The 18429-nt window shown below is 41.8% G+C and overlaps 1 protein-coding gene and 1 pseudogene across 1 annotated transcript in view; both read right to left on the reverse strand.

Annotated features, from left to right (window-relative positions):
- The window catches only part of CFAP54 (cilia and flagella associated protein 54), a 289571-nt gene that overhangs the window by 85783 nt on the left and 185359 nt on the right, over positions 1 to 18429 (reverse strand). Inside the window, exons 50-52 of the mRNA XM_027855802.1 lie at positions 14972 to 15176; positions 4928 to 5004; positions 2007 to 2176 (exon numbers count right to left, since the gene is read on the reverse strand). Of these exons, the coding sequence (XP_027711603.1) occupies positions 2007 to 2176; positions 4928 to 5004; positions 14972 to 15176 (452 nt within the window). The remainder of the gene's footprint in view (positions 1 to 2006; positions 2177 to 4927; positions 5005 to 14971; positions 15177 to 18429) is intronic.
- Positions 8413 to 9696, reverse strand: LOC114038516 (annotated as a pseudogene).

Raw genomic sequence — 18429 nt, forward strand, 5'->3', positions numbered from 1 at the left:
TGAATCCATCTGTTATCAAGGTTCTAGCCCACATCACTCCATCTGTTTTCACAATAACAGGCTGATAACAGCAGCAAGATGGCTCAGTGGATGGAGTGCTGGGCCTAGAGTCAGGAAGACCTGAGTTCAAATCCAGTCTCAGACTCTTATTCGCTGTGCAACCTTGAGCAAGTCATTTAATTTCTGTTTGCTTCAGAATCCTCTACTGCAAAATGGGAATAATAATAGCACCTGCCTCCTATGTTTGTAAAGCACTTAGCACAGTGCCTGGCACATAGTAGGTGCTATATAGATGCTATTCATGTCACTCTCTTACTCAATAACCTCCCATGGCTCGCTAGGGCCTCCAGAATCCAATGTAAAATGCTCATTTGGCATTCAGAGCCCTTCACAATCTAGCCCCTTATTGCTTTTCCAGTCTTCTTACACCTTACTCCCCACCACATACCCTTCAGTCCAGTGACACTGGCCTTGGCAGTGCCATGAACAAAACCCTCCATCTCTTGGCTCTGGACATTCTCTAGGGCTGTCCCTCACACTAGGCACACTTTCCTCTGCTCTAATGACTTCCCTGATTTCTTTTAAGTGCCAACAAAAACCCCACCTTCTACAGGAAGCCTTCCCTAAATCCTCCTAATTCTAGCATTTCTCTCTTAATTATTTCCTATTTATCCCATATATAGTTTGTTTGTATATATTTGTTTGCATGTTGTCTCCCCCATTAGATTGCAAGCTCCTAGAGGGCAGGGACTGTCTTTTAACTGTCTTTTGCTTCTTTCTGTATCCCTGGCACTTAGCACAGTGCCTGGCATGTAGGAGGCACTTAATAAATGTTTATTGATTGATTGAAATATTTTATCAAACATTTGCTACAATCTATATCATTCCTTTGATTTATCAGCTTAGTAGCCCTGTCAACAAAAGAATAAAGTTACTGGGGCATGGCCTATTCTTGATGAAACCATACTGTCTCTTGAGGATCACCACTTTGTTCATTAACCATCTCTTTAATAATAATGGTTCAATTTCCATTACTTATGCAGACGACTATCAGATCTGTATATCCTACTCTCATTTCTCTGTATATCCTGCCCTCAATCACCAACTTCCTCACTGACAGCTCCACCTGAATATTCCATTGGCTTCTCAAACTCAACATATCAACACAATAACTCATTTGTCTTTTATTAATTTCCCTTGAGGATACCACACCATCATCCTCCTAGTCAAACAAGTTTATAACTTCAATATTAGCTTCAATCAGATCCTCTTTTTTGCCTCCCATATCCAAATAGTTGACATTTCTTGTTGATTCTACCTCCATGAAATCTCTTTTATCTGTCCCCTTTTCTCTACTCACATGACCCCATCCTCCTTCAATCCTTATCACCCATCACCTGGACTATGGTAATAGTTTTCTCATTGCTTTCCCTGATGCTAGCCTCTCCCCTTTCCAACCACTCCTCCTCTTAGTAACCTTATTAAGGCATATATTTGACCATATCACTCCTCTACTCCAAAGCTTTCAATGGCTCCCTATTACCCCTAGAATTGAAAAAAATAAATCCACCATGACCCCTTCAGCCTAGCATTGAAGGCTTTATAAAGCCTGCTACTTTTCAGTGATAGTTCACAATATTCTCTTTCACACATTCCCTGAACCTCCAACTCCCGTACCACCATACCTTCGCTTAGGCCATCACCCCAGCCTGGGAATATACTCTCTCCTTATAGCCACCTCTTCTTTCCTTCTGGGACCATCTCAGGTTATACCTTCTCTGTGAAGCCTCTCAGATCACCTCAATCTTTCTCTCTCCCTTCTGTAACTGATTTTCTTATCTTGCTTACATATTTGCTGCTTCTCCCCTGTTGGACATAAGCTCTTCAAGGTCAGGGGCTGCTTTGCTTATGCCTTGTATCCTCAATGTTTGCACATAGTAGGTACCAAAACATTTATTGAACTGAGCTAAAATAAAGTAATTATCATCTTGTCGAAGGGCGCTTACCTGTAAGGCGCTTGTTGCCTCTGCATCGCAATAGCGGCTAGCTGGAGCTTGACCTCAATCATAATCTCTAATTCTACAGGGCTAAACTGAATTATTCTCTTGCAGATGGATGACTCTGCATTTTCTATTAGCATGAGAAGCTTATCTTCAGCTTCTGTCAGTAAAATCCCCTGAAGAACCAAAGGGAGAGAAAAAAAAAACAACATTTAAATGCCTACCCCGTGCCTAGTACAGCAAGCATGGGGTATATATAGAAAAGTGAGCCAGGGCCTGCCCACCAGGAGCTCACATGCAAATGGGGTAAGGCAATGAACATGGAGGGTATGAGCTGCACATGGTCCTTAGGGCGCAGCAACAAAGTAGATGGCAAGGCCTCTTCTCCAACACCATTTCCACTGATCCAATCACATCAGTTTCTGATGCTGAGCCATCTGACAATGCCAAGGACTTTGGAAAGGAAATCGCATCAACATTGAAGTTCCAGGGTCATTAAAAAAAGAACCAGTTGCTTATAAATTTGCCTAACATTCAACAAAATCAAAATGAATTAAATTCATGGTTTTTGTTATGAACCTGATCTCTAAATATCTCCCCTAATCTGTAGGATTCTATGAGCGAAATGGTCAGCTCGAAGGTTTTACCTAAAACCAGCTAACTGGCAAAAATGACAAGAGATGGAAAGTACAAATGCTGAAGGGGAAGACAGAGACCTTACTTGATTTTATGTAACTCAGATGCAAATGTTGCCTAGGTGAATGCAAGTAATAGTTATACTGGAGAAAAAGAAGAAAACCAATAGCAAAGGGGAGCTTGTCTATTATTTTCGCAGAAGTTTATTTGATTTTTTTTATAAATGTGGGTCAACTAAGTAGTAAAATAAGAGTAATGAAATACTAGATTATCCAACAAAGAACCAGGGGTTCTCCTGCTGTATTTGCAGCAGAGAAGGAAAAAGCTACAAAGAGGACTCCAGGGAGTCTTTCAACATCAAAGGCCTAAACCTCCATGTTATAGAGCACCCCCAGCACTGAGAAGCCTATGTTTTATGCATTAGATGAGAATTTAGGAATGAAACATGAAACATAAGCACAATAAAACAAATCATCTCCAGTGCCTTAGTCAGGCTGGAAAGCCATGGAAAGACACTTCTGGTCTTTCCTCTATGTCTTTTATTTAAGAAAGAATAAGCCCCCCAAAATCCAGCAGGAAGAGACAGAATGAGAAATTCCATTTAAAATAACTGCAGACAGTATAAGATACTTGTGACTATACATGCCAAGACAAACCTAGGAATTATATGACATAACTAAAAACACTTTTCACACAAATAAAGACAGATCTAAATAATCTGGAGAAATATTAATTGTCTTTGGGTAGGCCGAGTCAATATAATAAGAATGACAATTCTACCTAAATTAATTTACTTATTCAGTGCCATACCAATCAAGCTACCAAAGAATTATAGATCTAGAAAAAATATCAAAACAATTCTACTGGAAGAACAAAAGGTCAAGAATATCAAGGGAATCAATGGGGAAAAATGTGAAGGAAGGTAGCAAGACAGTACCAGATTTCAAACTGTATTGCCAAGTAGTAACCATGAAAATAATTTGGTACTGGCAAATAAATAAGAGTGGTGGATCAGTGAAATAGATTAGGTACACAGTAGTAAATGACCATAGTAATCTAGTGCTTGATAAACCTAAAGATCCAAACTTTTGGGGACAACAACTCACTATTTGACAAAAATTGCTGGAAAAACCGGAAAGTAGTTTGGCAGAAACTAGGTATAGACCAACATCTTGCAACATATACCAACATAAGGTCAAAATGGATAAATGATTTAGATATAAAGAATTGATATCATAAGTAAATTAGGGGAGCATGGGGAAATGTGCCTGTCAGATCTATGAATAAGGGAAGAGTTTATGACCAAACAAGAGATGGAGAGTATCAGAGGAGGTAAAATGGCTAATTTTGATTACATGAAATCAAAGTTTTTATACAAAATCAGTGCAGCCAAAAGTAGAAGGAAAACAAGAAAATGGAAGAAAATTTAACAAGTTTCTCTAATAAAAGCCCCATTTCTCAAATATATAGAGAGCTGAGTCAAATTTATAAAAATAAGAGCCATTCCCCAAATGATAAATGACCAAAGGATATGAATGGGCAATTTTCTGAAGAAATCAATGCTATCAATAGTCATATTAAAAGGCTCTAAATCACTATTGATTAGAGAAATGAATATTAAAATAATTCTGAGATACCACTCCACATCCATCATATTGGCTAACATGACAGAAAAGGAAAATGACAAATGTTGAAAGAGATGTGGTAAAATTGAGACACTAATGCACTGATAGTGGAGATGTGAACAGGTCCAACTATTCTGGAGAACAACTTGAAACGATGGCCAAAGGGCTATAAACTGTGCATACCGTTTGACCCACAATTCCAATACTAGGTCTGTACCCCAAAAAGATCAAATGAAAAGGAAAAGGACCTATCTGTACAAAAATATTTATAGCAGCTCTTTTGTGGTGGCAAAAATTGAAGCATACTTTTTTCACTTAACTTTAATTTTTCTTGGGTTTTTTTTACAACATGGCTAATATGGAAATATGTTTTACATGACTTCACATATATAATTGATATCATACTGCTTGTCTTCCCAATGGCTGGGGGAGGGGCTAGAGGGAGGAAAAGAATTGGGAACTCAAAAAATATTTTTTAATTAATGTTATAATAAATAAAGGTGTAATTATTAAAATAATGAGCCCCTACCTCTGTCTCTTCAAAGTTAGATTCAGACACAGTGTCACTCTGTAGTCCCATGGCAGCACATCCCTGCGAATGGGCATGGCCAAAGGCACAAGGACTGAGTGACTATGCATCCCGTGATAAATAAAATGTTAAATTACCTTTAATTTACCTGGAGTCAGCTCCTCTTTGGTCTTGGTCAGAATAATAGTTTGTGTAGATTCTTCCTTTGCATGGTCTTTTATGTGGGGACACATGAAAGTTTGGAAAGTAAAACACAAAGTTCAACATTTCAATTAATAGAACAATAAAAATGATCACAATGACAACAATAAATGTCCTAAGTCCAGGGTCCTTAGCTTGTGGGGAGGACAGTCTGTGAACTTGTATATATGCGTTATTTTTTAATATTTAGATAACTTATTCAATATAATTGGTTGTTTTTGTAATCCTATGTATTTTATGTGTTTAAAAACATTATTCTGAGGAGTGGTTAGATTGTCAAAGGGGTCCATGAACATAAACAAGATTGAGAACCTCTGTTCTACACCAGAATATCAACTCATCCCTCAAAAGCCCCGTGTTCACATATTATGAGCCCACGTCTCACTATGACAATAATAATAATAATGATAATGATAGTTTCACTTTCTATGCTATGCCACTTGGTGTATATATGTTTAGTATTGACATTGCTTCATTGTCTATGGTACATTTTAGCAAGACGTAGTTTCCTTCCTCATCTCTTTTAATTAGGTCTATTTTTACTTTTTACTTTGTCTGAGATCAGGATTGCTACTCTTGCTTTTTTAACTTCACCTGATACATAATAGACTCTGCTCCAGCCCCTTACCTTTACTCTGTGTGTGTCTCTCCACTTCAAGTGTGTTTCTTGTAAACAACATAGTGTAGGATTCCGGTTTTTGATCCATTCTGCTATGTGCTTCCCTTCTTTGGAAGAGTTCATCCCATTCATATTCATAGTTATGATTACTAACTGTATTTCCCTCCATCCTATTCTTCCTCCTGTTTGCCCTCTCTCTCCTTTTATCCTTTCCCTCTTTACTAGTGTTTTGCTTCTGTCTACCACCTTCCCTAATCTGCCCTCCCTAATGATAATGATAGATATTGTTGTTGCTTAGTCATTTCATTTGTGTTCAGCTCTTTGTAACCCCATATAAGGTTTTCTTGGCAAAGATACTGGAGTGGTTTGACATTTCCCTTTCCAGCTCACTTTACTCTTGAGGAACGGAAGCAAACAGGATTAAGTGTGACTTGTCCAGGGTCACATAGCTAGTAAGTGTCTGAGAGCAGATTTGAATTCAGGAAAATGAATCTTCCTGACTCCAGGCCCAGAACTCTCTCCACTGCAAGAAGAAGAGGAGGAGGAAGAAGAGGAAGAGGAAAGAAAAGGAGACAACAGCAACATTTATTAAATTGTGCTAGGGATGCTAAGACAGAAGTGAAACACTCTGAGACAATATGTGCACATACAGGTATAACAATAATAACTAGCATGTACTGATCACTTCAGGGTCTACAAAGTGCTTTATGTAGATTTTCTCAATGGATACTCACAACAAGCTGCTAGTATTACCATCTTTTGTCTGGTCCTCTGCTTTCATCTGTACAGGGAATTCCCTCTATCTAAACAGACTGGCATCTCTTCCAAGTATAGTCTTAAAGGGCACTCTGGGGCAGCGGAAGGTTAAGCTTCTTGCCTAGGTTCACCCAGCTAACATACATCACAAGTAGGACTTGAACCCAGGCCTTCTCCGTTCCATGTCTAATACTCTAGAACAGAGTATTAGTATTGCCATGGTAATTCACAATGAGGTGGGGACTTTGAGAAATTTCATGAACTCTGGCTGTCAGCAGACACATGGCTAGAAAGGACTTTTAAAATCTCATTTGGGCGTGTGGGGTCCATTTATTCCCTTATTGCTTCTGAATATAAAAGAATATCTGGACAATCAGAAAGAGTGGTGTGTTTACCAGTCTTAGAGAAGCAACATGTACAGGTCCTTTAAGGTCTGCGAAGCATGTTCCTCAGAACAGCCCTTGGAGACAGGTAGTTTAATAAAGGTTATCAGGTGAGGCGGCTGAGGCTAAGCAGGAGAAAGCAACTTGCTGTGGACACAAAGCTGGGTAAGTGTTGGAGGAAGGATTTGAACCGAGTTCTACCTGTTTTGAAATCTGCCTTCTACCCCACAGGATATTGCCCCATGGAAATGATTTAAGCATAAGAAATGAGATGAAATGTAGATAGCACTTATAAGGTTTGTAAAACTTTCAACAACTTTCTGAAGCAGCCACTATGGTAGCCTTCTCCTCATTTGACAGAGAAGGAAACTGAGGCTGATAGGCTCAATGACCTGCCGATGCTCAGATAGCCAGTTAATTGCCAGAATGTCTACCCATGATGTCTACTTCCCTTGTGTCCCTTTATGTGGCTCATTAACTAATTAAGTAATTTGCCCTTATGTGCTCTTTCACTGACACTAACAACATCTGTTTCAGACAGTCAGGACATCTATTATTATCTGGCACGATTACCAATGAGAAACACTGACTTGTCCATAAACACATAGCCAGGACTGTGTTTTCTATGATATTTGGGGGCTTCGTAAGGTCATATCCACCTGCCATTGTCCTCAGAGCTATGTGTATCTCTAAGGAAAGAGGGTAATAACCAGGGCTATAAATAGGGTGAGGTGACTGTGACTGAGGCTTTGACCCATAGTGCTGAAATTTAGAAGATTCAATTCAAATTTCATATACATATACATATATATATATATACTTCTCTTTGTATGTATTGCTTATCTCAAATAAAATAATAAAAGTAGTAGTGGTAAAATAAAAAGTAGTTAGCAGTAGTAATAGTAGCAGTCAGTGTTAGCAGTAGTAGTATTGGTGGTAATAGCAGTAACAGTAGTAGTTAATAACAGCAATAGTAGTAGTGGTAGTAGTAATAGTAGTTAATAGTAGTAGTGGTAGTAGTAATAGTAGTAGTTAATAATAGTAGTAATAGTAGTAGTAGTTTGCAGTAGTGACAGTAGTAGTAGTAGTTAATAACATTATTATACAATAATATATTATATAATGATATAATATACCATATAATAATAATATAATAATGAAGTAGTATTTTTAAAATAAACACAAAAGAGCCCACTTTGTTTTATTTACAACCATACCACATGTACAAGCAGCTGGCCACCATTTTTAAAACAAAGAAGTGGGTAGATGATAGAAATATCACCTGTCCCACACAAAAGACAAGAGACCCACGTCTTATGTTTCTGAGCCAAAAGGTTTTCAAGGAAAGAAATGGGAGAGGGGGTTCAAGAAAATAAAAGGTAAGAGTCCAAACAAGTCATAGAAGAAAGGGGTGGCAATGCTATATTATACTAGAGGTATAGACAACTGCCTCACCCTACCCTGATTCCAACCTTAGTCTGGGCTGGTGGATATGAGAGTTAGCAGGGTCAACTGGTGGAACAGTGAAGGGATGAGGCAGGGAATCTTAGGAATAGGGACACTTTCCTGTTCAATGGGTCAGAATTCAAGTCCTAAAGGCTTTAGGGAAAAACCCACTCATTCTCAAGAAAGCCTTCCTTGAGAATCCCCACCCCATAACGGGTCAGTGTTCAAGTCCCAATGGATCAGTGGCAACATAGGGACCCCTTCTAAGTGATGATGTCTCTGCGAAGAGTTCCAACTTGAAGTAAAGGTTTGGGTGGGTCCTAGGGCTCTCCAGGCTTGGAGAGACCACCAGATCAATGGTCTCTGACCGCAACTCCTTGCACTTCTGGCAGTAAAATACATCAGGGACATTGGTCTTCTTAATCTTAGCACATGAAAGATGGATCCATGTTTCACAGAAATTGCACTGAATCATGGGTCTCCCTGCAAAGGGTTTCTGGCAATAACAGGTGATCAAGTCCCATGAGTCGTTGCCTGATTCTCCCACGATGTCTTCATCCATTACCTGCATTTCACCCTCCCTGGAGCTCCCATCCCCATCCTGGCTTGTCTCTGTGCTTCCCACTTCCTTGGCTTCACTCTCAGCAGGGATACCTCCTGGGGGGGGTTCAGGTGAGGCGCCAGGGGGCGTCAGGGGGTAGAGGGAGTACAGAAGCTGGGACCTAACCCCCACAACTGCCTGCTACTACTGTTGTCACTGCTACCATTTCTTCTCCTTCTTCCTCCTCCTCTTTTTCCACTTCTTCAGGGTCTGTGTCACTGGGAAGAGCCTAAGGGGGTCCACAAGTAGTGAGGTTGATTCCCCCTCTCCAGCTTTTTCAACTTTCACTTCTTACTCTTCTTTATCCTCTACCTCTTCTCAGCATCTGCAGGAGCTGACCAAGGTCTCCAAAGCCTCCAAAACTTTCTCTCCCTTCTGTCCCCCTCCAACTTTCGAAAGTTCTTTCGGTCCTTTTTCAGAAGGGTTGAAGGAAGCAATGACAGAGGTGAGGGTAGTAGGGGACCACGGGGCATGTGTTAGGGGTACAGGGACCAGAGGTGATGCTGCTTTGGGGCCATCCAAATCAAAGAGAGAATCCTTAAGTTTTATCTTCTCAACCAGTGTAGCATTATCAGAGGCCTGCAATCGAGGAAAGGGGGTCCTGGTGGAGAGGGTTCTGCTTGAGCAGACAAAAGTCTGGATTGTTCAAAGGTCTGTAGGGGCTGAATCCCAGCCATCACTGTCTGTGGCACTCTCTCCCCGAAATGGTGAACCAGAGCCAGAAGCCGGTCAGTCACTTGCCTCTTTGCTGGAGGAAATGTAGCCAGCCTAAGCCAAGACAAAACTGCAAAATTTGTTGAAATCCTTAATTGTTCACCTTCATTTTTCAGGGGGCTGGACCTCTGGCTTCAGGTTCAGAGAAAGATCTTCCAGGCCGGTCTCCGCCATGGCTTCCAGCATTGCCACCACACCATCCTCCCACCCCCACCCCAGACACCAGGTGCTGTCTCCATGCCTCTGCATTGTCTGTCTAACCCAAGACTGTCTCTGCCCTAAACCCAGCCTAAGTTTGGGTGCTATCCCAATGTCCTGTCTTCTCCCAACTCCTCTTTCCCCAGTGGCTGAACCACCCAGCTCCCCTCCACGTCACCCACCAACTGCTAAGTAGAAGTTTGTAGCAGTGATTTAACTATGTAGTAGTAAATTAACTATTGCTGGTTAACAGTAATAGTAGTAGTAGTTAGTAGTAGTAGTAGTAGTAGTAGTAGTAGTGGTGGTGGTGGTGGTGGTAGTGGTAGTAGCAGTAGTGATAGTAGTAGTAGTTAGTAGCAGCTTGCATTGATACAATGCTTTGACAAATATTGTCTCATTCTATTCTCACAACAATCCTAGGAGGTAGGTGCTATTTTTGTCCCCATTTTACATAGGAGGAAACTGAGACAGAAAGCTGTTTTGTGATCCTTGCCCAGGGTCACAGAGCTAGTAAGTGTCTGAGGCTGATCACAGATCAAACTGCTGATAAGTCTACTGGCTACAAGTCTCTCTCCCCTCCAGCCCAAAATCTACTCAATCGTCAAAGTGAATTTCCTGCTGTGTGACCCTGGGCAAGTCACTTGACCCCAATTGCTGCACAAAAAAAAAAAAAGGTGAATTTTCTAAGACACAGGTCCGACCATATCACTCTCCCACTACTCAGTGAAGTCCATTTGCTCCCCATCAACTCCAAGATCAAATATAAAATCTTCTGTTTGGGGACCCAAACCCTGGATAAGCCTCCCTCACTACCACCGCTGCTGCCACCTTTCCAGTCTTCTCATGACTTAGACCCCAAGACGCATTCTTCACTCCAGTAACACTGGTCTTCTTGTCCCAGGGTGTCCTCTATGCCCAGAATACTGTCCTTCCTTGTCTCTGCCTCCTGGCTTCCTTCAAGTCCCAGGTAAAATGCCACCTTCTACAGGAAGCCTTTCCTAACCCCTCCTCATTCTGCTGCTTTCTCTCTGCTGATTATTTCTTTTTTTATTCAGTATATAGCTTGTTTGTACATAGCTGTCTACATGTTGTCTCTTCCATTAGATTGTAAGCTCCTTGAGGGCAGGGACTGTCTTTTGCCCTTCTTTTGCATCCCTAACACTAACACTTAGCACAGTGCCTGGCACATAGTAGGCACTCAATATATGTTTACTGACTGACTGAGGCCGGATTCAAACACAGGCCCTCCTGATTCCCAGTCCAATGTGCCAACTCGCTGTCTTGATGCCTTGAGGACTATGTCTTGTTTCTCTTTCTCTGTATCCCCAGCACCTACTATGAGTTGGCAAAACCATACAGATAAAGCAATGGAGTTCCCACATGATGTCAATTCCAGCCATCCATGAAGGATGGCCATTAGATAAAGAAGCATTAACCCTAGGCATGGGCCACCTTTGCTCCTCCTTCTCAGGGCACAGACTCAGTAACTCTCCTAGAGGGAAGATAGTACTGTCAGGGCTTTTTTTTATCCTGGTCTCCTGTGTCTGGCGGTGTCCTCCAGTGGCTTCTCAACACCCTATGTCATTATTTGGGGGAAAAGGGGAAAAGACTAGACAGAAGGACCTGACAAGGAGAGCCTGCTGCCGCTCCACCCTGGTGCATTTCCCTCATCTCTCCCCTGAGCCTTTCCATGTAAGCATCTGTTGGCTAATACTGTCTGTCTTTGACCCCCTGACTGCCCCAGAGTTTTGGTTTTATGGGGGCAGTCAACCTGAGACATGGAGCCCTTGCACCTAAGCATTAGGATCTATAATTGTTGATATCTCCTTGTTTGCTTTTCCCCAAAATAACATCCATGACATTTTTTCTAACCATGAAATACAGGCATACTCCTCTAAATGCCCTTAATTTGTTTCAATGAAGACATAATATTAGATGAAACTGTTGAAGAGGGCAGTTAGTTTCATAGAAAGCTTATCACACATGAACAATATCACACCAGGGTTTGTTTATATAACACATTAAGTTTTTCCATTATTGGAAAAAAGAAACAGCATTAGTTTACATGATATTAGTAGATATGCCTTCATAGTAAATCTTTTCAAATTGTCTCTCCTGTTTAAATAATTTCATTTTAAAACTGCCTATTCCCTACCCCTCTTTATAATTAAAGTTCACTCTACAGTGTGTTAGGGAATTTTCTACTTTAGACACAAATTCACATTTTTAGTATAAACTAAAAATAGTTGCTGATTGCTACAGAGGATTTATAAAGTTCAATAAATGAAAACCAGTTAACAGACACTAAGTTACAACAAAACCTCACTAATTTGAACTAATAGGCCAATCTCACTTGGTAAAAAGTTAAAATTCTGTAATATTTGAAAAGAAGCACAGTTGTATTACTTTCAATAAGGTACTAAGTCTAAGCTAATAAAATGTTGCTTAGAGAGATTTTACTAAGGAATAGATAAGAATATTTTAAAATTAGCATATCACTTTTAAATAGCTAGGTACTTCCAAAGTACTCAGAAGTTTCATAAAAGTTCCTTCTCCTAAGAGATTTCAAATATTCTCTTGTTATTTTGTTTTCTCTATTGACCTTGGAATCACAGAAAGCACAGTAATTTCCCAAATGCAGTTAAGCATGCTTTCTTCTTGGCATCCAATGCTCCACTCAACTCACTGTCCTTGTTGAATATCTGTCTGAGATATATGTTGACCTATCCAGGATGTGGTAGGAAAAAATGTCACATAAGGAACCAGCTCAGACCTGGGTTTGAATCTCACCTCTGACACTCATTAGCTCCGTCAGCCTTAACAAGTCCCTTCACCTTTCTAAGCCTCAGTTTCCTCATCTGGAAAATGTGAATAACAGTACTTATAGTACGTACCTGGCAGGAATGATATGAAGGTGAAATGAGATACTGTGTATCTTCAAGCACTATCTCCATGCCACCTCTTACTATTACTACTTTTGGGTAGACTTCACAGACTTCCCCAAAGGGCATCCCATAACCTTAAGAAATCAAAAGTGCGTAGGACCCAAAAGTCAGGGCAGAGTTACACAAGGTGGCAAGTAGCCTATAGCATATCATCCATGCTGGCAAAAGGAGAAGGCTGTGTGAGTGGACAGGGAGATGTACTGATCATGAGGCAAGGGTGAGGGGCAACAGACAGGGTCAGTGGGGTAGCATGTGTGCCCACACAAGGTTAGGGCACTTAGGGCAAAGCTTCCTCTTCTAAGGGGAATTATAAGAAGAAAGGAAGAGAATGAGAGAAGCTGGGAAGATTTGGGCGGGTTGCAGATTGCAACGTGGGAATCCCTGCACTGATGAGATCAGAGTCCTGTTGGACAACCCTGGTTTTCATCTCCTTAGTAGTTCTCTTCTTCATTGAGGGGAGAGAAGCAATGAGGGAAGGAAGGAAGGAAGGAAGGAAGGAAGGAAGGAAGGAAGGAAGGAAGGAAGGAAGGAAGGAAGGAGGGAGGGAGGGAGGGAGGGAAAGAGGGAAGGAGGGAAAGAGGGAAGGAGGGAAAGAGGGAAGGAAAGAAGGAAGGAAGGGAGGGAGGAAGGAGGGAGGGAGGGAAAGAGAGAGGGAGGGAAGAAAGGAAGGGAGGGAAGGAAGGAAGGAAAGAAGGAAGGAAGGAAGGAGGGAGGAAGGGAGGGAGGGAAAGAGGGAGGGAGGGAAAGAAGGAGGGAAAGAGGGAAGGAAGGAAGAAAGGAAGGAAAGGGGGGAGGGAGGGAAAGAGGGAGGGAGGGAAGGAAGGAAGGAAGGAGGAAAGGAAGGAAGGAGGGAAGGAAGGAAAGGGGGAAGGAAGGAAAGGGGAATGGAAGGAAGGAGGGAAGGAAGGAAGGGAGAGAGGAAGTAAAATAAGAAGAGAGAGGAGGGAGGGAGGCAAACAGGGCAAGGCAAGGAAGAGGACAGAAAAAGGGAGAGACTAGAAGGAAGGAAGGGGCAAAAGGGAAGAAGAAGGAGGAAGAAAAAGGAGGCATTTATTAACACTAAGTATCGAGGTTACAAGTAGAAAAGCAAGCGAGTTCCAACTCTCCAGAAGTTTTCATTCTAACGAGAGAGACCACACCTGGAGGAGGTTTGGGGTTAGCAGTGAGTTAGACGGAAAGGCATTGTGAACCTTAGGTTTCAGATGATGAACCCCATGACAGTGCCAGAGTAAGCTTCAACCCAACCCCTATCCAAATTCTAATTTAGAAAATTAGAGATTCTAAATTAGCCATGTGTGAATTCATGAAATGTTACTGTATTTAAACAAATGCAAGTCAACTGAAAATAAGTTCCCTGACCGCCCGCAGTCTTAAGTTCTACAACACCGCCTTCCAAAAAGCATCCATCATTAAGGATTCATCTGGGTCATATCCTCCCAGGAGGGAACAATATATATTTCATTTTAGAAATATAATTTTATTTACATGGATACAAAGCATGTGTCAGCTATCCTGTGTGCACAACTGTATAGAAGTTCTAATACAAGTCTTCCATTAGGTTGTTGTGAAGTCTGGGCCAAGCTGATCTCAGCCCATCTTCAGTTTCATCATCTACTCTAGGCTGTATTGGGAGGCCTAGGAATCATTTCCTAAAGATCACTGGGGCAGCTAGGCAGTGCCTTGGATGGAGGGTCCTGTCCTACATTCAGGAAGACTTACACCCAAATCCAACCTTGGATGCTTACTAGTTTTTCTAGCTGTCTAACCCTGGGTAAGTCACTAAACCTCCATTTGCCTCAGTTTCCTCAACTGTAAAATAAGAAGAGTAATATAGCACCTACCCTCCAGGGTCATCATGAGGATCAAATGAGATAATATTTACAATGCCCTCTGTACAACGCTTGGCACATAGCAGGCACAATATAAAGGTTATTATTATTATTAGTAATATACTTAAGGTAGAGATCATAAGTTTAGAACCAGAAGGCACCTTAGAGGTCATGTAGTCCCATCCAGGTCATGTAGGTCATAAGGGACCGATCTAAGATGTGGACCCAGCTCGTCTAGCCTCCAAATCCAGCCTTCTTCACACTGCTCTATACTGTGTTTCCTCCCCCATCCCTGCCCGCTGCCTTCCTGACCCACCTGCCAATATCAAAATGGAACATCACTTCTTTCCAGGAGGAGTAGCAGGGACTTGTCTCTCACCTCCACACTGCTGTCCACTAAAGAGATGATGCATTATAGAAAGGGACAGAAATCATTCCAAACACACTTTATCTATAGAGATTGACTAACAGCTCCCCATCTGGGATTACCTTTATTGCATGTGACCTGGAATTTGCTTCTCTGGGGAAACTCCTGGAAGAATGATTTCACTTCACTTTCCGGCAAGCAATTTATTGTTGCGGCCAGCTGGATGAAAAAGCGCATTTTGACCAAAGTAAACTTATAGATGAAAGTTGGTTGGCACATAAGGGTCACACATCCGGGAATGCTGCGATTCAGTAAATCTTCCAGGGCCTAGAAAGGGGATTGTGAACAAGGATCAGTAAAGCATCGTTTGGAAGTTATCAGTTCCATTCCCCCCGAATACAGGACAGAAGAAATGTCATTCTATGCCCCTCTCTGGTATCATGCCGGTCACCCAGGACTATCCAGGGCCTAGAAGGAAAATATGGGGAACTCAATATTTTGCTGAAGGTATGGCAGTCACCAATCAACTGTGAAAGCTGTACAGTCCGGCCACAGATAAGGTGCCACAGAATGGTACCACACGTTGGCATGGAGGAGGCAACCTAACCTTACCTCATTCCCATCAGCAGATGGTAGGTGCTACTTTACAACACCAACTACATGGGCAAACACCCCAAGGAAGGCCAAGCAAGTTAACAATAGGGACAGCAAACATTTCTAGAGAGCTTTAAAGTGTATATATGTGATTTTATTTGACCTTTACAGCTGAAGAAACTTGGAGAAGAGAAGATGGCGGGGGAGGGTGGGCAGTGATGATCATTGTTCCACAAGTATTTGAAGGGTTGTCATGTGGAAGAAGGATCAGATGAATGAATGAATGAAAACAGGCATGCATATATGCCTGAATCAATGAATGGATAAAAGGTATTTGGTAAGTTCTTGTCATATGCCAAGCCCCATGCTAAATACTGGAGACACAAAAAGAAAAGCAATATGGCGCCTGTTCTCAAAGAGCTGGGTCACATTTGAGTGAGGGGAGACATTCTCCTTGGCTCCAGAGGGTAGAACTGAGATCACTAAGTGATAGCTGCAGACAGTTTCAGTCCAACACAAGGAATCCATTCTGAATCAATGAGAGCCATCTGGAAGTAGAAGGGGCTCCCTTGAGAAGTAATGAGTTCTCCATCAGTGAAGGTTCTCAAGAAGAGGCCTGATGACTACTTCTCTGGAAGAGTCCAGAGAAGATTCCTGTTCAGGTTGTGTTAGATGACCTCTGAGATCCCTTCCAACTGAAGGGAGATCACAGAGGAGGTAATGTCTCGTCCAAAGAGGAGACGGTATGTTCTGCATACCCGACTTCCACTTCCAGACCTTTTCCTCTGACAAACTCAGGACCCACCCATTACCTTATCACTCCATCCCAGTCCTTGTTGCTGCCATCTGCCAGGCTCTGGGAAGCTCCCCCATTCCTCAGTGGCTTCAGCACATGCAAGGACTTCAATATTCATGTCACATTCCTAACATCCTCATCCCTTCATTCTTCAACTTTTCATGATCTCCATCCCTACTCTACCTCAGTTCTACCCAGGGATTATCATCCCATGAGCATTCCCACAACTCTTGCTCTCTCTTACCAAGATGCAGAACACTGGAATTCCCTTCTTTGATCATAACCTCCTGTCCTTTTACCTCTCCTACCAATTTGCTCCTCCTAAACTTGATCCTCTCCTTATCTGGCACCTCTGTTCCTCAGTCCTTATCTGTTTTCTCTGGTCATCTTCCTAGTTCCTTTCCCTACAGGCTATCACTACCAACTATGTGCTGTCCTCTCCTCTTCTCTTGCATAAATCATCTTCTTAACCTCTGCTGTTCTTACACTGTAAAAGTCCATCCCTGGGTAATGGCCATCTTTTGTCTTCTCTGTTTCTATATTTGAGCTACTGGGCACTGCTGGAATATCACAAAACTGCACTGATTGGGTCCACTACCAATTCATATTAGCTAATCCAATTGGGCCAGCATGACTGCACAGTGCTCCTCTCTGCCACAGAAGTTGTTCTAAATATCTCATAGCATTTTATCTAGGGGACACCCCACCCTTTCCACTTGCTACATCTTGTTTGCCTTATGTCCTACTTATCTGTGTTTATATTTTTCCTTCCCAATAGATTAGGAGTTCCTTAAGGGCAAAGACTGTCATCTGGTTGCCTCTGTACGTCCACTGCTTAGTCTAGTCTCTTGTATTTCCTAAGCGTCTATTTAAATAAATGGAACCCAAATGAATGGAACTGAGTTGACTTTAGAGTTGGCCAGGACTAGGAGTAGAGTGGCCAGGCCCACTGTTCTTCTGTCTGACAATGGGGGGCAGTCACAGAAGTTGCAAGGGCTGGAAACCACTTCAGGATCATCTAAGTCAGCTCCTTAACCGAGGAGTTCTGACCCCTTTGGGAGCCACACATCACCAGACTTTGGCAGAAGCTGGTGAAGCCTACGGACCCCTTCTCAGAATCATCTTTGTTGCCCACATTCACAAGTGAAAGAAATGCTAAACATCCCTCAGAGGTTAGTGAAAATGAAGATATGAATTTTCATTTCTTTCTCTCTCTAAATTCACCAGCACTCCTCACCCCACATACACCTCCCCCGCAGAATCCCCAGATTAAGAACCCCTGCCCTAGCTAGTGTTGAATTCTTTCTAGGATGTTTTCAACAAGTGGTCATCAGCCTCTTCTCCAGCACCTCATGAGGGGGGCACATTCCAGCTAACACTGAATTAAATCTGCCTCCTTATAGCTTCTGCTTCTACTCTTCTGGCCGAAAGCTGGCAATTCCTGTTGGCCTTATCATTGCTAGGAAAATGGAACTACTGGGTTCGTGGCCCAGGAAAATGGGCATTCAGAGTCATTCAAGTGGATTGGGGTGACAGTACAAAAATCAAGACTCCATGGGCCTCTAGTCTTCCATCTTACCATCTCCAAAGGCTGGACTCCCATATCCAGTAGCCAGAGAGATCCCAAAGAGATTACCAAGTTTGTTGTCCCAGTATTCATACCTATGATATTGCTAACTCACTACCAGATTTGGACAAAGGTCCAAAACTAATTTTCAGCAAATAGAGTACTGGTTTTTTTTAGAACTTTGATGTAATCAGCTAAAATAATTATATACAAACACTTAAGGATCAACAGAAGATTACTGAGTAATGTTCTTTAATGTTACTTTCCCTCAATACTAAAAAAAAAAGTGTATTCTAAAGGGCATTAAGCAGCCTCTAAAATAGTATTTTAATTAGTTAACTAATGAGTTCATTACTTTGCCATTCTCATTTTATATTAAAAGAAAAAGATCTGAGTGACATTTCCTTTATGCTTAAAATTATTCCTACAGGAGAAAGCGGGAAGAAATGGAAAAGATGACCTGACATTTCTTTCTGAAAGGAAACAAATACTCTCGGGCTTTCTGAGGTCTTGGGACCTTGAATGAAATACAAATGTGTGATTACATCCTCCTAATGTCAGCCCTTTCAGTGTAGGCTCCTTACAGGGAACTCAAGATCCATTTCACATTTTAATGCAAGAAA

The sequence above is a fragment of the Vombatus ursinus genome, unplaced genomic scaffold (assembly GCF_900497805.2).
Source record: "Vombatus ursinus unplaced genomic scaffold, bare-nosed wombat genome assembly UNPS02011334.1, whole genome shotgun sequence".
Classification (NCBI taxonomy): domain Eukaryota; kingdom Metazoa; phylum Chordata; class Mammalia; order Diprotodontia; family Vombatidae; genus Vombatus; species Vombatus ursinus.